Source organism: Lissotriton helveticus, chromosome 7 (genome assembly GCF_964261635.1).
Source record: "Lissotriton helveticus chromosome 7, aLisHel1.1, whole genome shotgun sequence".
Classification (NCBI taxonomy): Eukaryota; Metazoa; Chordata; class Amphibia; order Caudata; family Salamandridae; genus Lissotriton; species Lissotriton helveticus.
Window position 1 is genome coordinate 1408785183 of NC_136068.1, and position 20305 is coordinate 1408805487.

The window sequence follows — 20305 nt, forward strand, 5'->3', positions numbered from 1 at the left end:
CGGGCTACCAGTCCCTACAATTTTGCCAAGTTTCGTGCAAATCCATTCAGCTGTTCGATTATTATTATTTTTATTTTTTTTTGCCCCGCGGGGCCCTTTTAAAACCTCCACATCAAACCTAAACGGTCAGGGAGGATCTACTATGCCCCCTTATGGTCATTTGCCCCTTCGGTTTGGCCTCCGCTTGTCTCTCGATCCTACCGAGAGACAAGATGGCGGCCGCTACGGACTGTTTGGAATGTTTACAGACGCCGGAGAACCAATCAGCTTCGCTTCACAAAGCTCCGTTGCGCGAAAAGTACGCGTCCTGGAGCGCTGCCCGGTCCGCTGTTACAGATATATATCTTTTTTTAAACGTTAATTTCTCAAAATCCACTGTAGCACATATATTGAGACCTACAAAAGGCACATCGGGCTACCAGTCCCTACAATTTTGCCAAGTTTCGTGCAAATCCATTCAGCCGTTCGGGCTAAAAGTGAGGCCAACCGCCCTATGGAAAACTCAATGTTAAAAACACGTTTTGGGACCCCCCTTTTTTCTCGGCCCCCCCTTGACAAACCCCCCCCAAATTTTCAAGGGCTACTCAGAAACAAAATGTGCCATTTTCCTGAAAATTTCAGCCAATTCCGTCCACAAACGCCAAAGTTATTAGACATAGAATTTTCAAAAATCCCATAGAGAAAAAATCCTAACTATATATACCTACTGGCGACCGCCAGTAGGTAATATATATATATATATATAAATATATATATATATATATATATATATATATATATATATATATATATATATCCACAACTCCATTCACCTGGTCGTTCGAACACAGCAGCGGGTGCCTCCGTCAGGTGGGTGAAACCTTCTTGCCTCGCTAGCACAGTAAACACACGGAGCACTTCGGGACAAGTCAACATGATGGCTTTATTTCGGCAAATGCATTTCGGTTAATTGTACCTTCTTAAGTGCCAAGACTCTAGTTAGTCCTCTGCTCAGCCCCCAAATTTAACATACTTCTAGTCACCTCATTGGCGGGGCTTCAATCAGTTCAAAGCGGCAGTTCCTCCTATGGGAAACAAGAACGGAAACGGTGTGAACTCCATGTTCCGTGATGCACCAATAATTGTTTTTCGTTCTTGTTATTTATAATTTGAACACATTCCTGTCGCTTTGCTCGATGTGAAGTCCTTTGCTTTCTTGTCGGGTTTGAGCAGGTTCCCCTCGCTTCCCGCTGATGACACCAAACACAGACGCTTGTGGGTGACCCTCCTATGAACGGAGCACCCCAGGCTTGACTAGTCCGCGCCTTCCGACACCAAGCGCTGGTTCAGCGGGGGTTCAAACATCCCAATTCATATCCACAACTCCATTCACCTGGTCGTTCGAACACAGCAGCGGGTGCCTCCGTCAGGTGGGTGAAACCTTCTTGCCTCGCTAGCACAGTAAACACACGGAGCACTTCGGGACAAGTCAACATGATGGCTTTATTTCGGCAAATGCATTTCGGTTAATTGTACCTTCTTCAGTGCCAAGCCTCTAGTTAGTCCTCTGCTCAGCCCCCAAATTTAACATACTTCTAGTCACCTCATTGGCGGGGCTTCAATCAGTTCAAAGCGGCAGTTCCTCCTATGGGAAACAAGAACGGAAACGGTGTGAACTCCATGTTCCGTGATGCACCAATAATTGTTTTTCGTTCTTGTTATTTATAATTTGAACACATTCCTGTCGCTTTGCTCGATGTGAAGTCCTTTGCTTTCTTGTCGGGTTTGAGCAGGTTCCCCTCGCTTCCCGCTGATATATATATATATATATATATATATATATCAAGAAAAAGAATCGCCATGCAAGGAAATGCTATTTAGGTGATAAATACGCTCACCCTTGCCCATGGCCTTAGGGCTTGCAATGGCCGTGCCAAATCCGATATCCCGAGTAAATGTACATACAACAAAACAGGGAGAGAATCTAGAATAGATTACCTCTTGGTACAATTATCCGCATGGAGAAGGGTTATAGATTTCAGAGTAATACCCAGAGAAGACAGCGACCACAATGCCCTAGAACTGGAATACGCTATCCCCCGTTCTGAGGATAGGGCATCAAAGGAACACAAGCCCAGGGAAGGATATCTCCTAGAAAATAATAGAAGGAGGATAAGATGGGAGAAGCTGTCTACCAGAGATGACAAGTTAGCTATCATCTATGCTAGGATTACACCAGTTCTAGCGGAGGCATTCACCTCATGGGCGCAATTGAGTACGCAGGAAAACAGAGAGCACCTCCGGCGCTTACACGAACAATTAATTAAAACTCTAGAGATGGATCTCTTCACTAGCGGACCCTCTAGGATCAGGGGACAACATAAAGACACCTGGTTTAATAACTCATGTCGAAACACCAAACGCGATATTCTGCTTGCTGTTAAAGAAGGCGGATCGCGGGAGGAGATTCGTGCTAGAAGGCGGGCGTACAAGGTACTTGTGGCAAACGCCAAGATAGAGTGGGATCTCCAACACTGGGAGAAACTTTCTGAGCTATTAGCAATCAGGGACTCCCGTAAATGTTGGCGCGTAGTCAATCATGGTTCTGAAGATCTTCCATCGGCAATCGAACCAAATATTGCCCCGAATGTCTGGCAAAACCACTACCAGTCTTTATACGCCCCGGAGGCTGGAAGGATGGAATCCCCATCCCACATTATCCAAAATGACCAGGCATTGGCGCCTTTTACCGAAAAAGAGGTAAGGGTGGCGATTGCAGGGTTATCCTCTGGAAAGGCACTAGGCCTGGATGGGGTGCCGAGAGATTTATTCAAACAGGAACCAGGCATCTGGGCACCTTACCTTCTGCTGATATTTAATGCTGTTCTTGAGGGGATGGAACTACCCGATACTTGGCTGGGGGCGGAGGTGGTCCCGATTTTCAAAAAGGGATCTCCTCTGCTTCCAGCCAACTATCGCCCAATAAGCCTCATTGATGTATCGCAGAAGCTTTTTGGCAGGCTAATACTGGATAGGTTACAAACCTGGCTGAAAGAGACCGACACCCTTAGTCCATTACAAGCAGGATTCAGAAAAGGAGTCTCCACAGTCGACCAAATACTACGATTAAATATCATCTATTGGAAGACAGCACTGATCGAGGGCGGCACTCTTTATGCGGTCTTCGTGGACCTACGTGCCGCCTTCGATTTGGTCCCCAGGGCAAAATTGTGGGAGGTAATGGTCGAGCTGGGCGTCCCGGGAGATATCCTAGAAATCCTAATTAGACTCCATAAAGACAACTATGCCCGAGTTAGATGCGGGAAAGGTGGCAAGCTGACGGACAGGTTCCCCGTTCGCAGAGGGGTACAGCAGGGTTGCGTATTAGCCCCGACCCTGTTTTGCCTCTTTGTGAACGGGGTGATAGATCATTTGAGGAGGATTCCCAACATTGACGCCCCAAAATTGAACGGTAGCAGGGTGCCCGCGATCATGTTTGCGGACGACACCCTGCTGCTGTCCAAATCGCCAATGGGGTTACAGAGGGTCTTAGATGGCTTCCTAGGCTTCTGTAACGAAAGGGGGCTTGAAATCAACCCTGTAAAGACAAAATATATGATTCTTAACCCTAAGGCCAATAATCGCTCAAATCCCCGCCTGGGCACAACATCTCTGGAAAGGGTTTACACATTAGAATATCTTGGAATAACCTTAAACCAGAACTTAACGTGGTCGGCCCACATAACAAAAGCTAGCACGAAATTAGCCCAGAGGGCGGGAGGCATCATGAGAATTGCTAGGAAATCCCCATTACGCCCGCTGGCACCTGCCATCCACATCTACAAAGCTCAGGCTCGGGGGGGGGAATCACCTATGGTAGCCGGCTGTGGGGCCACACCCCGACACACACTATCCAGACCGTAGAGAACACATTTATTAGACAGCTGGTTCCGCTTCCCCCAAGTACTCCACTTCTCCCATTAAGATTAGACCTGGCTCTGAGACCTATCACGGAAGAACTGGGCCTCAAACCCCTGACCTACTGGCGTCGCCTGTGGAGTAGCCAGGATCTTGTCAATTACAGAGAGGAGCTCCAGGAATTTCTTAAGTTACCTAATGCCACTAAAATTCCTTGGCTAAAATATATAAGGAGAATGTGCGAGACTCTGGGAGTGCCTGATCTATGGTTAGATCCGGAAAGTGCGTCTGCAAGGATCTCCAGAAAAGCATTGTCCACTCTGTTCTACAACTTTATGCTGCAAAAAACATTGAATACCACTCGGGAAGGGTCCCTAACCGACCTTTTCATCAAAATCAAAGACTCATATAGCCATGAATGTGTACTAGATGGCATGACCCCGACGTTCACACGGAAGATTTTTTTGCAATGGAGGTACGGGTCCCTCCCTCTAAGGTCCTTCACAAAGGCTTGGGGTGGCGGAACAGAGACAGGGGCGTGCCCGGCTTGTGCGTATAAACTGGAGAGCGACTTGCATGTGGTTCTGTTTTGTGGAGCCTACACCAGAATTAGGAGACACTGGCTGGTCCCTCATTTAAAAAACTTGGGCTTCAGAACATACGCCCCGGCTTATAGAGTCTTAAAGATGGATCTATCTGCGCCAACAGTGTTTGCTATGGCAACATTCCTGACTGCAATGTGGTGTGCGCGAGCACGAATAATTAAGGACACTACAACCTCGTGAAATACCTCTTCCACCTCCCTTGCTTTGGCATACCTGTCATTTTTTTTTAAACTGTATTATACATAGTATTCGGCACATTTATTTTTCTATAGAACTGTATTTCAAAATAGTATATTTGTATATTGCTTTTAATGTGTTTTACACACATTTTAATGTTTAAATTGCTTGCATATATCTTTTATGATCTTTCATGATCGAAATAAAGATTTTTGAATTGAATTGATAACAACAGCCTTCGTTTAATGTGGCAACAGGCGTATTGTATTAGATCCCACCAACTGAATCGCCAAACATGTTTCGGGCGTTGCGCCCTTGTTCACTGACTGAAACAACAAAGTCCCGGCAGCTGTGTGGACTTGTACTCATGACCCCGCCCAAATAAGATATTTCCATGCCCGATGGCATTCTGGGGTATGAAGTCCTACTCCTCCTAAAATGGGTGCTGTACATGGCTTTGTGCTCAAAAAATAAAACCCAACTGGGTCCCAGGGTGAGGAAATAACACAATGTCTGTTGCATTAGACGCCCCACAAAAATCGGCAATTACCAACTCCTCCAGGCGCCCCAATGACAGGCACCTCAGGTCCACAAGGATCATGGCAGGGCATCTCCGCGGGGTGGCTACGCTGCAATTTCACATCATGAAAAAGAATCGCCATGCAAGGAAATGCCACTTAGGTGATAACAACAGCCATCGTTTAATGTGGGCAACAGGCGTATTGTATTAGATCCCACCAACTGAATCGCCAAACATGTTTCGGGCGTTGCGCCCTTGTTCACTGGCTGAAACAACAAAGTCCCGGCAGCTGTGTGGACTTGTACTCATGACCCCGCCCAAATAAGATATTTTCATGCCCGATGGCATTCTGGGGTATGAAGTCCTACTCCTCCTAAAATAGGTGCTGTACATGGCTTTGTGCTCAAAAAATAAAACCCAACTGGGTCCCAGGGTCAGGACATAACACAATGTCTGTTGCATTAGACACCCCACAAAAATCGGCAATTACCAACTCCTCCAGGCGCCCCAATGACAGGCACCTCAGGTCCACAAGAATCGTGGCAGGGCATCTCCGCAGCGTGGCTACGCCGCAATTTCACATCATGAAAAAGAATCGCCATGCAAGGAAATGCCACTTAGGTGATAACAACAGCCTTCGTTTAATGTGGGCAACAGGCGTATTGTATTAGATCCCACCAACTCAATCGCCAAACATGTTTCGGGCGTTGCGCCCTTGTTTACTGGCTGAAACAACAAAGTCCTGGCAGCTGTGTGGACTTGTACTTATGACCCCGCCCAAATAAGATATTTCCATGCCCGATGGCATTCTGGGGTATGAAGTCCTACTCCTCCTAAAATAGGTGCTGTACATGGCTTTGCGCTCAAAAAATAAAACCCAACTGGGTCCCAGGGTAATTGCCGATTTTTGTGGGGTGTCTAATGCAACAGACATTGTGTTATTTCCGCACCCTGGGACCCAGTGGGTTTTATTTTTTGAGCTTGGCCCTTTTGGCAGGTTCACCCCGAAACTTTTTGCTTTCCCCTAGCCTGTTTCTGTAACCTGGTGTTGGTGATTTTAGGCATCTGCCCACTGCACACTTTAGCACTGTGGTCCAGTGTAAAGGCGTGTGCTCTCTGTGTATGTGTGGTGAGATGGGCCTGCCCTCCCATAGGAATGAATGGGGGATATGTGTGTCCCTGGTATTTCCTAATATGAGAGGAGTGCAGGGGCGAGTTTAGTATGTGCGAACTCATGTGAATAAATGCTGCGCAATGGTGTGCACAGATTTATTGTGACTAGTGGAGAAGTGCCACTTTTAGAAGTTGACATTTATGTGTGCAGTGTGTCTGCCTGCCTGATGTGAATTGCATGTCTGGCTTGTGATTGACAGGTGCTGGATGATGTGGGCGGCTCCAGGAGCCAAGAAGGTTCTGCCTGGTGGTGAATAGGGAGATCTGCATGTAGATGGGAGGGAGGAGTTGCACCTGGGACCTGACTAGGGCTCTGCCTTCCCTCCACAATACTAGCTCCACCTACTGTGGTGCGTCTGATGAACCTGGCCTGTTCTGTGAAAGCGAGAGAGGGGCTAGCAAAACAAAGTGCTCGGGAGCTCCCCTGAACCAGTTGTATATGGTTCTCCCAGACCCTGCAACTTTTAGAACAAAGGGAAATGTGGTATAAAAGAAGGGGCTGTGACCCCATGTAAATGTTCTGCTCTTGGATCCTGATAGGGGGGGCTTGCTGCTGGTGGGGCCCAAGAGGGACCGCCATGGGGGCTGTCTCCTTACTGGAGGGTCCTGTGTGCTTGCCCCTGGGCCCTACATTGCCCCCTGATGCCTCCAGGGCCTTTTTTGACCTTTTTCTCTTCCTTTGCCTTTGCCCAGACTGGATGCTGCCTATTTGCACCCTGGGAGCGCTGAGATTTGGCTCTAAGAGGAGCCCTGGAGCGTGGCAGCCCTGGGGGAATCCCCAGCATAAGGATTCCCCTGATATTGCTGAGATTAGCGGGTGCCCACCCCGCGATTGCGGACGTCTGATTTTATTGTGTTCTAATCACGGGTGCCCATCCCGCTTATATCGCTTATCTTTATTTAAAGCGGGTGCCCACCCCACTTATACATTTATTTTATTCTCAAGGGAGCCAACCCCTTATTGTGCCTGAAATTGCGGCTGCTGCCCTGCGAGTCTTCCCGGAAGTCAGGCAAGTCAGTCTGTGACGTGGGCGGCAGGACCGCAAGCTGTGCGGTGTCGGTACGGGGCTCCCAGGAGCCGATGGGAGCCCCGGGGTGTACAGCACGAGGGAGAATGGGAGCCCACCCCACTTCCCGGAGCATGGAAGGGGAGCCCCGGGTCCCAGGAGGGGGGCCGGGTGAACAGAAGTGCAGACACCAGCGAGGCTCTCAAGAGAGACAGCCCCGCCCGCTGCCCGGATGAAGTGCAAAGCGGCAGCCGAGGCCACCGATACAAGTGCGGGGCTCCCATGAGTGAGGGAAGCCCCACGGGTGCAGGAAGGCTGGCGCGACTCCAAGTGGGGCTCTCATGAGGAGAGAGAGCCCCACATGGAAGGCGTAGCTCCAGAGCCCCCGTAGACAGAGTCCTGCCCGCCGTCCAGGAGAGGAGACCGTTGCCAGCGAAGAGCCCAGGTGAGTGGGGCTCGCTGTAAATGGTGCCTAGCAGAGGCACCCGGTCAGAGCGGCCTCGTTTGAGCAGTGGGCCACTCCAACATGGCAATTTGTTTTAAAGGGCCCCCGGGGGGTGCAAGGTCCCAAGGGCTCATGCAGCCCATGTTGGGCATCATTCTCCAGCTGACCCCCTTTGCAGGGGGTCAGCTGCAACGTTGGGGACATACTCATTCTCAGAGCCCGTGCGTGGCTCCAACAGGGGCAATATTGCATTCAGAGCCCCGGCAAGGCCCAGAGGGCACAGTTGTGCCAGGGCTCCCCTTTTGTGCTATCCCCAGCTGCCCCGCACCAGTGTGGGCAGCTGCAACGTTTTTGGCGCAGTTCGCGAGAAAGTCCATGAGAGGGACAGAAGTGGCACAGAGGTGCCCGGCCTTCTCCATTATTTACAGCTGCACAGCAATTAGTGCCAGCTGCATCGTTTAGGCCCTCATGTTATGGTTCTCAGCTGCCCAGCAATTAGTGGGCAGCTGCAACGTTTAGGTTTGTGCAGTGGTGCTTTGGCAGCACGCCCTGACTTTTGGGACACAGGGCATTTGAGCCCCCTTTTGAGATGGCCAGGTGGCCAGGGGGACTATTAGGTTTGTAGGGCGTCAGGCCCTAATGTAATGTGGTGCTAGGAAATGTATTGTGTGTAGTATATTTTACGCACCCTGGTATATACCTGTAAAGGTGTTTTTTTATGATTATGAGGTTGTTTTGCACATTACGGTTTATGGTAGTGAGATTATGTTTCACTGTGTGATTTACGCCCCTAATGTGAGTTATACTTAGGAGTTTAGGGTCTATTGCATTTAGACTTGTGAGAGGATTGCATATTGTGTTTTTGCTGGTGAGGTTGGCGCAGAATGTAATTTGTGCCTGATGTGATACTGTGCATAATGTGGTTTATGTTACAGGCTGTTGCTAAGTACAGTGATTACCAGTGTTTACTCGTTGTACGTTTATGATCTGTTTTACTTTTACCAAGTTCACTCTGTGATGGTTCTGACAGTGGTCCATGTGGCCCTGTCATGTGTATATAATCCCTTGTGAATATTGCCCAGTGCCAGATGGCACAGTGTATATTGTGTGATTACTATTCTAAATGTGTTATGAGAATACAAAGGCTATTTTTTATATAACCTGTGTGTAGTTCCTTTTGTAGTGTGCCTGGGATGTTGTTGCTGTGTGCGTGCGCAAATGCTTTACACATGGCCTCCGGGATAAGCCTGACTGCTTGTGCCAAGCTACCAAGGGGGTGAGCAGGGGTTATCTTTGGCGTGAAACTCCCTTGCCCTGACTAGAGTGGTGGTTTCTGCCTGGCTTTGGCACAAGCCTTAACTAACCAGAAGTCCAATTTCTAACAGTATGTATATAAGATAAGATAAGTCAGGTGTGTAAAAAAAAATCGTGTGAGAGTGAACAAAAACTGAAGTGAATGATAGTAAATAAACTGGTTTTTTCCACAACTTAATCTCTACAGCATATGAGCTGAGGCCAAGTTAAGGTCCGGACGCAGCGTCACACGTCCCAGTGGCTGCTGCTGGTGATAGTAAGTAGCAGACCTAAAATGGAGAAAAAGGCCTAGGAAACAGTTGGCAACAGAGAAACGCAACAGACTGTTGAAAAGAAATAAACTAATCTCCCGAGAACAAGGTGACAGATGGCAAAATCACATTTCCGCTTTTAATGTATACATTCATTACTCATATAAGTAATCCTGCCACATTAATCTGATAGTGATGGATGGAGTGCATTTAAAAATGGAATGAAAAATGTATTCATCAGTTGGTAAAAACGCAGGGAAACAACTGTGTTTGATGAGAAGCACTTGAGAAATGTGCCTTTACAGATGCAGAAATAACAAGTGCAGCGCTACAGTATTCTGATAATAAAAAGTGGGTCTCAATGCTACACCAACCTGCGCGTTTGCCTCCAGGTAGTTGTAAAGTACATAGACAGATATTGTAAGGTCTCCGGTGTTGAATGGGTATGAGCGGTTCCATCCTTGAGGGCCAAACTTGCGCCTCTCTGCCACGACTGCATGGAAGTAGCAGAGGGCAAACAGGATGCTCTTGAACTCGGTTTCCCGGGCACACATCTCCAGCGTGTCCTGCATAGAAAAAGCAATTTCACCAGTCAAACCGATGCCATCGCGAGTAATGCAAGCAAATATATTGATGGATCTTCAGGACATAATGCGACCCACGAGTCATAGGTTGCACACCTCACAGGAAATAAAGTAGTCCAAAAGAAATTCACAAATAATCCACTTCACGTTGGGCCTAAAGATAGGGAAAGCAGGATCCTGAGGGTCCAACCATCCTGGATCATACCATCCAAGATCTTACACCCAAAAGATTTTTCAAGCTGCACACCAACCAGAATAATCTGTGCAGCTAGAAAAGTCTTTTAAATAACAATGGATCCCCTTTCATGGCTTCTGCTTTATTCTAATATATACTGAAGTACCGCCTTGAGCCCAAGTTCACTTTGCAGTGCATCAAACAGACAAAATGTGATGGAGGAATAACCACTTGCAATCACTGGGGGTAACATTCTACCCCATTGTTCTTTTGCCAACCATGCCACCTCAGACTAGACCCCGAGATGCGCTAGAATGTAACCCCAGGCGATTGGAACACCTGCAACAAATGCAACACTTTCTCCCAGCACCTTTTGTGTGTTTGTTGTCACATTAGCAGTATCCTCACTTAAATGCCTCTGGGAACAATATTAGTGCAAATAGCATTGGATGTATATAACTAAAATTAGCCTAGGGGGAAATTAAACAGAAAATGTCATTACTACAGCTCGTAACCCATAAACTACAGTGCTCACTATCCACTAATAATTACATGTGCACCGTAAACCCCCAAATATAAATAAATAAAGGACAATCATACATACAGACGGACAGGATAGTACAAGAATCTATCAACATTCCGATTATGGACGTTTGACCGCTGCTATTGCTAACAAGCAACAGTTGTTTTATTATCAGTGCACAGAGGAAAGAGAATACTAGTGCTTTGATATCACAGCTGTCACAAAATGACTAACTTGTATGGTGAAAATATGGTGTAATAAAAAGAAACAAGAATTGGGCAGCAAATAGGTCTGGCATTGATGATCCAACGCATAGAAGAGGAGGTATTCACAGATGTGGTAATATCGCATTAAAACCAAAACCAAAGGGGATGATGGACGGAGTGTTGAACAATGCAAGCACTCACCCCCAGTCAACTGATCTGGGTTTAGTCTATCATCATTCTTTAGCTCACTCCGCCACCCCAGTTCAGACATGGCCATATGCAAATCAGTCTGACCCTGTTCCTCATGGGAACAGTCCAGCCCGAACTGCCGAGCCATGTCTTCCGTGGACCGGGAACAAGCATCCTGGGACCGGTTTCTGGCCAATCAGCCGTCCATCAGCCAGGCTAGCTTGAATCCAGTGGCAAAGTGAGCAAGGGACCCACGTCTGGGCATACCCTGCCAACTGAGGGCGAACAAAGCAAAACATTAAACACTGTTTTATTGGCCTTGGCGTTGTTGGGACAAAAGTAGTGGGAAAGGATTGCTTTCTATAAAGAATATATAGGAAATTAAAAAAATGATGACACCGCATGATGATTGAGTGAACCTTTAGGATGCAAACTAATTCCAATGATCGCATTTTCTCGATCGCAAAATGATATACCAACTATTCATACTGTTATATATATATTACTTTTCATGTCTATTTTATTTTTCCCCATACAACAGTGCACCTATAAAGTGATTAAAGTGCATTTGTCGGATAGATGTTTCACAAAATCACCAGATCTCAGATGCCAATAAATAAGCTCTCTAGGTTTTGAGATTTCATGAAAGGTGTTCTTCACTTATGGGGAGTAGAAAGGACAGGAGGACTATTCCACATATTCGTGATTGATTCAGGGTCATTGCAGATGTACTAGACACCAGGCGCTACACTCTTTGCTGCAGCCCACTCATCTAATCAATTTGACCTTGCTGCATTGCTATAGTGAGGCATGCTTGGCACGAGTAAGTATTACCAATCAAAGGGAAAACAAAAAAGAGATTTACACAATTAAGAGTTAAAGCACGACAGCTGCAGCTGTTTGCTTTTGCTGTACAAAGTACTTTGATTTTAGATGGTGTGGTTCAGAAGGCATTGCCTTGGTATGATTATGCGCTTTTACATCACATTCCTTCCTTGATAGGAGCAGGCTCAGCGAGGCGGCTAAATAGATTCAGAGTCATTTAGTCGATGGATTCAGGCAAAGGTGAGCGACGCTGCTTTCTGTTCATTTGACGATGCTCCCGCCTGAGTGAAAGTATCGCCTGCTCGGGCAGTTTTAATACATTTGATGGACGCTGAGCAGTCTGCGTGTTTATGACCGGGATGAGGCGGAAGCCGTCAGGATCGAGACAGAATAAATATGCATGACCTTACTCATTAAAACCCTCCAAAGTTGGCCTGAATGAGTCACACAGAGCCATTAATCGAATTACTTTTGAAATCCTGAGAAATAACACAACATAAACTCGAGGGCCAGCACCCAATTTACCTAGTATACCGCCACTCCACATTCCAAAAATGCAATTTTGCTGAAATAAAATGCCCCTCTTAAAAATAAAAAATACATGAAAAGGACCACGAGGGTGAGGAAGCAATGGAGGGGTGAGTGAGGAGATGGTGGGGGACAGGTGGGCGAGAAGCAGAGGAAAGTGGGCAGGGACATGTGATCAACTGAGTCTCACTAAGTGACTTTTGGAATTCCTGGTGGTTAGCAGCAAAGGGCGGCCGGAACAAAAAAATGAAAGTTCAAACATTTTATTTAAAGTGCCGCGTGGGGCAGGGATCAATGGAGGAGCGTGTGTGGGGGGAGGGGAGGCGATATTTGAGTGAGTAAACAGCACACAAGAGGGAGCAAGCAAAACATGCATTCTCATGGAGTGCCTAATAAAAAAGACAAAAGTGGTTCAATAAATGTGAGTAGTTGAAGTTTATGTCAGGAACCAAAAGGATGGTAAAGAGGATGTGCTCCACGTGTGGGACAAACACAAGAAGGGGAAGGGAAGCCGTTCAATAAGATGCAAGTAAATGAGAGTGACAATAAAGTCAACCAATAGTAACAGATAGGTGGTCTGTAAGTCCTTTGTGAGATTTGGGAATTGTCCATTTGGGAAACAGATCTTTCATAAATGGACAGTTAAACAGTGTCTAGAAAGGACAGGAGAAATATACCACATACTCATTATTAATTCAGGGTCATTGAAGATGAAAAGGGACACCAGGCGCTGCACTCTTTGCTGCAGCACACTCATCTAATCAACTTGATCTTACTGCACTGCTAGATCCAGACATGCTTGGCATGAGTAAATATTACCAATAAAAGGGAAAACAAAAAATGAGACAGGATATATACACAAATAGGAGTTAAAGCAGGACAGCTACAGTGGTCTGCTATTACTCTGCAAAGTACTGTGATTTGTGAAAGGTGTGGTTCAGAAGGTAAAAATTAATGAGTCCAAAAAAATGAAAAACTGAGGAAAAGCAAATGAAGCACAGAAGAGGCTGCACTTCACACTTTAAAAATTTGTAAAAGTAATATCAATAAATGGAAGCAGGTTTATATTTATTTTCCTGTCTGTAGGTAGTTTTATGAATAAAATCCCGTGTGCTTAGCATGGCTCACTATTTCACTGTGAACCATAGCAATTGATAACCTAGGTCTAGGCTAGTCTAAATAGAAAGGTGAAGAGAGGTACAGGCACACATTCACAGATATGCTTGCTCGCATACACGCAAGCACACACATGTATTATATACTATGCACCTACAATGATTTGACACTATTCGGTTAATTTCATTTGCAAAGGATTTGGGGGCAGATGTATCAAGATTCCATCTTGCGATTTCTAATTAGCGATTTTTAAGGAATCGCTATTTAGAAATCGCAAAATGGAATGTATGTAGAAAAGTGCTATTTTTTTGCGATTTTTTAGTCTTCCTTATTTGCGAATTCGCAATTAAGGAATATTTTCCATGCATTCCTATGGGCCAGGAGGCCCATAGAAATGATTGTGAAATAATTCTCAATTTGCGATTCGCAATTTGCGAATCGCAAATTGAGAATAATTTCAAGAGTGCAGGGGTGTCTCAAAGACACCCTGCTGCACCCCTGAAATCTACATGTGTGTGCATATGGCGCACATACATGCTCTATAGGCATGTATGTGCGTCACATGCCACCCTTACAAATGCCAAATAGGGCATTTTTAAAAGAAATCGCAAATGACCTCCAACTACAAGTTGGTGGTAATTTGCGATTTCTTAACCCAAATTCGCAATTTCGAAAACCTACATACATCGCATTTAAGGAATCGCTAAATTTGCGGTTCCTTAAATGCTTAAGCAAAATAAGGAATCGCAAATTCTTGCGATTCCTTACTTTGCGATTTTTTGATACATGTCAAAAAATGCTAATAAGCCTTTTGCGATTCGCAAAGGCCGAAATTCGCAGAATTCCGGTCTTTGCAAATCACAAAAGGCTTGATACATCTGCCCCTTAATCATTTAGCGATCCGACGCAGTCTCTCCTCAGTAGCCCAAACACATAACTCTCTCTACGGCAACTCGGGCTGTCCGTGGTCATTGTGTTTCCAAAGGTGTGTACATATACATCCATGTTTGCAAATATTAGAAAATACATACAAGGCATCTGCTCTCATTCGGCAGCTCTTGCAAGATCTTATATATTCATGAAAATAGATGTATAAATAGGTACGTGGTTCCTTAATGGGAGAATTATATAATTTATTAATTAAGAACAAACAAAACGGGGGTCCAAATTGAAACTAGTGTATGCATGAGGGGTTTGATACTTGCGAACTGCGCTTTGAATCTTAAATTGTTATTCATGCAGGGCCGGCTCTAGGCTCACGGAGGCCAGGGCCGGACTGAGAACGAAAACCGGCCCTGGCAAAGTGCTCGGCCAGCCACCTTGGGGTGCGACCGAGCTCTTTGCCGGGGCCGGTTTTCGGCCATTTTTGTTACAGGGACGATTTTGCAGCTATGCTGCAAAAACGGCCCTGTAACAAAAACGGCCCCCAGGGCCCAAAACCGGCCCCCACCCTTGCGGCGCACGGGGGGATTGCCCGGTGCCCGCACCGGCCAGTCCGGGCCTGACGGAGGCCCTGAGCAGGGAGTGTAAGTAGGGGGCCCGAGGCCGCCAAATCCCTGCCAGGGGCCGCCACGCAAATATGTATCTAAGGATATATATTGGCGTGGCGGCCCCTGGGGTTTGGCGGCCCTGTGCAGGTGCACAGCTTGCACATGCCTTAGGCCGGCCCTGATTCATGCACCATTGAATTTGCACTTCGCACATTGCTCAGGCCTTTTTTACGCCCCCTCACCCCCACACACACACCTCCCACCCGGAGCATTATTAGGTTTCGACTTGGCGAGGGGCGAAGCCCCTCCCAGCTCGAAATCTTTTGTTTTCAGTAGTGATGTTAGAACCGCCTCTGCCTCTCATTGGCTAGCTCCATAAATGGAGGCTAGCCATTGGGAGGCAGAGGCTGTCAATCGCGCTTTCTCTCGAAAACGCGATTCGGGGGCGTTTCTGGTGCTTTTTTTAAGCCCCGCCCCTTTGTCCCGGGCCGCGCTGAGATTGGCTGCCGGCCCGGGACACCCCGTGATGTCAGCCAATCACAGCGCGGCCCGGGACCTGACTTGTTTATATATGCAGGTGTTGGGGTAAGCTTGTCTTCGCCCTGCACTCTGCATTTCCCAATACTGCGTATTGGCTACACCGGGTAGTGCTGTATTATACTGGTTTCGTGGCTGCGCTCTCTACGACCCTGCAATCTGTATTTTGAAGTCCTGCCCTTCGGCTAGCCTCTGCGGGATATACTCATGCACGTTCCGGGGCGCGCCTTCCCGCCCCGCCGTGTGTTGTTGCTGCTCAGTCCCTCGGAAGCGGCCGCAGATGGCGCACAGCTCTCGGTGGCGGTTTCCTGCACGGCCCCGGCACGGGGCGGCGACTGCTGGGGCCTCGGACCCGGGTGGCGGCTTTACTGCAGGCCCCCGGTGCAGCGCCCGGCTATGACGCGGCCCTGCAGGTGTCGGCGGCCATTCGGGCAAACCTGCGACGTTGGAGAGAGGCGCTGGGAGCGGCGGGAGAGCAGGTGAGATCCCAGACCCAGGGACCCTTGGCGAGAGCACGCCCAGTAGAGTACATCCCACGGGTAGTCCCACTGAGCCACGGTAGCTTCTTACAGCCACACCCCCACCAGATCCAACGTGCGGGGGTGGAGCGAGGGTGGGGGGAGAGGTGGTAGCAGATGAGACCTTGGACAGCGTTATTCGGAGTACCCCCCCACACACACACAATATAAGACACAGCCTTCCTCGCTCATTGTGGCCACAGAAAACCCAGCCAGCTCGAGACCCCTTATCCCGGTACGGGGGATTGCATGTTTAGACCATGATTCAAGTGATTCACAGAAAAAGCTCTGGAAGTCTCTTAGCACTTTACCCTCTTGGGCTGTTGTGGTGCAGTGCCGTGGCAGGAGTGAAAGTGAGATCGCTGATCACAGGGAGGCAAACTTACCCGAGGGGACCTAGAGAAGTCATTTGTGGTATTCCGGGGACTCCCTTGAAGCCCACGCAATACACCCTATACTCAGGTGCCAGTACTCCTGCGATGTAGCGTGGCGCTGAGTGAACAGGGCAGACTTCTGGCTTAAAGGGGCAGCCCTACCAGAGCGAAACCCAAACATTTTTATCAGTTAAGGATTATACAGCTTTCTTGCAGCCTCAACTAAGCCACCAAACTTAATAATGACGAGGTGGAGTGAGGTCAGATTTGGCAGCCCCCAGCGGAGGCTTCCAGAGGAAAACTCTGCGCCATTCTCCCATATAACCACGCCCCCACTAAAGCTCAGCCTGTTGCTTTGCAACGAAGCTCTGGAGTGAGCAAATGAGACAGCTGACTCCTAATTGGACACGCCTCTTTAGCGAGAGGTAATTCCAGAGAGCCACTATCCCTCACCACGAAAAAGCCAACTTGGTGTCGGAGAGCGAATGGCTGATGATTAAGCTAGAATACTGACAATTGGGCTGGGGGAGGAACTCCTTCAAAGACAAGCATTTACAATGCAACGGTTTCGCCTTCGGAAAAGTTAGAGCTATTGGCAATGTAAATGACAATGCCATTTATTTATCGGTTTTCAAAACCAACACATAAATACAAATTTTGTCATTTACAATGCCAATAGCTCAAACTTTTCCAAAGGCGAAACCGTTGCATTGTATATGCTTGTTTTTGATTGGGCACTGTTGAGAGATTTCGTTTTTGGCGTCAGCTGCTTCTTGAGTAGAGGTGACTGGTGGGTTTGGGGGGGACATATTTAGGCAGCCTGGAGCAGACACGCACTCACCTGGGAGGTTGATACTTGTTAACTATGTTTTTAAATCGAATTGAAACCCCTCTGAATTTTAAACTATTATTCATGTACTGCTGAATTTGCACTTTGCACATCGCTCAGGGCTTTTTACGCCCTCCGGCTCCTGGCTGCATTTTTTTTGATTGGGTGATGGTGAGACTTTTAGTTTTTGGCGTCAGCTGCTGCTTGAGATGAGCTGATTGGTGGGTGTGGGGCAAGTACCTAATTAGGCAGGTTGGAGTGACTGCACCGAAGGTGCCCCAAAAGCAAGTCTGTCTGTGCCTGTCCACACACAAACAGGATCAAGGGCCAGGTCCCCTGGCTAACCCTTTACGTACACCTTTACGGAGTTGAGGTAGGCGAGAGTGGTAGGGGCCGCTCATCCACTACCTCGCTGGGTGATGGAAAGGTTGAAAGTAGAAGGACTAATGAAGCTTTATTAGGTTGATCCTGGTTTACACCAGTGTAGAGAAGCAGGGAGGCGGAACAGATTGACAGGAGTACAGTCGGGGAGGAGTTGGATGGCGGCAAGACCAGCATGACAACTTTACTAAAAACCCAGACTCGGATGGGGAGCGAAGGGCGACACTGCTAAATACATGTTCCTTGCACAAACATAACATGGAAATCTTATCGCTCCTGCAGGAGGAGGAGTTGGATTTCTTGGTACTGACTGAAGCGTGGTTGGAGGCAGAGTCAGAACCCGATATAGTAGCGGCTCTGCCATCGGATTGTCATCACCTTCTTGCACATAATGAACCGAGTGGGAAGAGAGGGGGAGAGGTTGCATTTGTCCCCCAGAGGCGATTCACTACAGGAATAGTGGCCGCCGAAACCACGGATGGGGCCGAGGTCTTGGAGGTGAAATTAAACCTGAAATCCAGCAGTATGGTTATTGTGGTAGTCTACCGCCCACCCTATATGACACCCCTGTTTAATCAATAATTTTTGGAACTGATGAGTGCTGTGAGCTCCAGATATAACTAGATAGTAGTGGTGGGGGATATCAATTATTGGTGAGACGCTATCCCAAAGGACCCCCCCACTGTTATGTTCAGTGAAGGGATGGAAATGTTGGGTTTAGAACACCTAGTTGAGATACAGACTCACGATAAGGGTCAGACTCTGGACCTGGTAGGGTCCACTCAGCGGACAGCCAGGTTAGCAGCGATTGAACCCTGTGGCTGGTAAGATCACTATCAAATTAGTTTTGATATTTCTCTGCCAGCTCAGCGGGCATGCTGTCTGCCAGTCTGGTATAGAGTACGCAGTTGGTCTAAAATTGATAAAGACCATTTGGTGGACAGCCTACGGGTCTCAATACATCCCCCACCCCGAAATTAAGGAGAGGATGTGAAACGGGAAAGTGCATGGTTCATGAATTGGATTCAAGGCACCATAGATAAGGTGCCACCAACATGGAGGGAAAGAGTAAGACATAGGACTATGCGTGCCCCCTGGTACAACCCCTTATTACGGGAGAGGAAGCAGAAGCTTTGTCAGTGTGAAATGAGATGGTGTAAGCACTATGAGCGGACGCTTTTAGAAACTATAAAAAAAACGAGTTGAGTGCCTATAAAAGGGCTATCTTGGCAACCAAAGCAGCCTTTCATGAATTACAGATTGCTGAGACCCAGGATCCACAAAAGGAGACTATGAAGGTGCTGAGAGAGTTAAGCTAGATTAAAGATAAGGCCCCAGTGGCAGACACAGGGGATTGCAAACGGATGCAGGACTTTTTTATGGACAAGACCAGGGACATTCAAAATGAGATAAGAGGCACTCCGTTGTGGCCGTGCTCATTATTGCCGGTAGACGTACCTCCTTTTCAGGGTCTGCAGTTATCTGCACTTCCGCTACTGGATTTGGAGGCATTGGCCTCTTTACTGGCTGTGGTTAAATCTGCTCACCGGTGGAACCAAGCCCGCCAGAGGTTTTCAAGCTAGTCTTCACAGTTATGGGGGGCTGAGCTTCTGTCTCTTCTAAATGCTTGTTTGGTGACCGGTAAAGTTCCATCTATGTTCAAGAGAGCTATGGTAAGCCGTCTGCTGAAGAAGGTGAGGGCGACCCTTGTAACTTAAGTAACTACACCACGTGACTAAGATCCTTAATTTGAGTGATCGCTCACAGAGGGTAAAGACGGGTGGTTATGTCTCCAGGGCAAGGGCGTTGCTAGTCTGGGCAGTCCCTCAGGGATCTGCATTATCCCCATTGCTGTTTAACATGTATGTATAGCTGTTGATTACAGCACTAGCACAGCTGAACTATCAACTGTTCAATTATGCAGATGATACTCACCTGGTCTTGCAGATTGAGAGCTCTTCACAGTCCTGGTTGAACATACAGAACATCTTGCAGTTCACCTGAACTGGATACCAGCTTTGAAGATCAATCCAGTCAAGAATAAATTGCTGGCAATCACCAGGAAGGGAAATCCCTGGATTGACAGTTTCTGTCCCTGGAACTAGGATCCCCATTATGCACTTTTCCATTAGTTAAAAGCCTTGGCATTAAGCTGGACAGTAGCCTGTCAATGTCCAGTAAGTGGCGGTGGTATGTGGGAGAAGCGCAGATCTCTTGAGACAGCTCCAGAAACGGGTTAAAGTTATTTCCTTTTCAAATATGTGGACTGTGGTGTAGGCAATGAAAGTGTCATGGTTGAACTATTGAAATACTCTGTACATCGTCCTTCCCAAGATGTGGCTGGGCAAGCTCCAGGTGACAATAAAAATTGCAGTAAGATTGCTACTTAAGCTACCGAGTTGACCGCATGCAACTGCGCTGCTGCAATATCTCCATTGGTTGCCAGTTAAACAGTGGGCCATGCTTAAGGGCTTATGTATTGCACACAAGGCATTGTAAGACACTGTGCCAGTTTACATAAAAGAAAGTTTGAGGCACTATGTGCCCGATCGTTGCCTATGGTTTTCTGAGGCAAACCTGCTGACCCGCCCATGCTTTAGTAAAGCAACCCTGGCCAGCAGGGCATTTTCAGTCTGGATAC

General features: G+C 47.4%; 1 protein-coding gene across 1 annotated transcript in view; it reads right to left on the minus strand.

The window, feature by feature from the left end:
- The window catches only part of DNAH9 (dynein axonemal heavy chain 9), a 1695107-nt gene that overhangs the window by 261344 nt on the left and 1413458 nt on the right, over positions 1–20305 (minus strand). The window contains exon 64 of the mRNA XM_078654721.1: positions 9764–9955. Within this exon, the coding sequence (XP_078510847.1) occupies positions 9764–9955 (192 nt within the window). The remainder of the gene's footprint in view (positions 1–9763; positions 9956–20305) is intronic.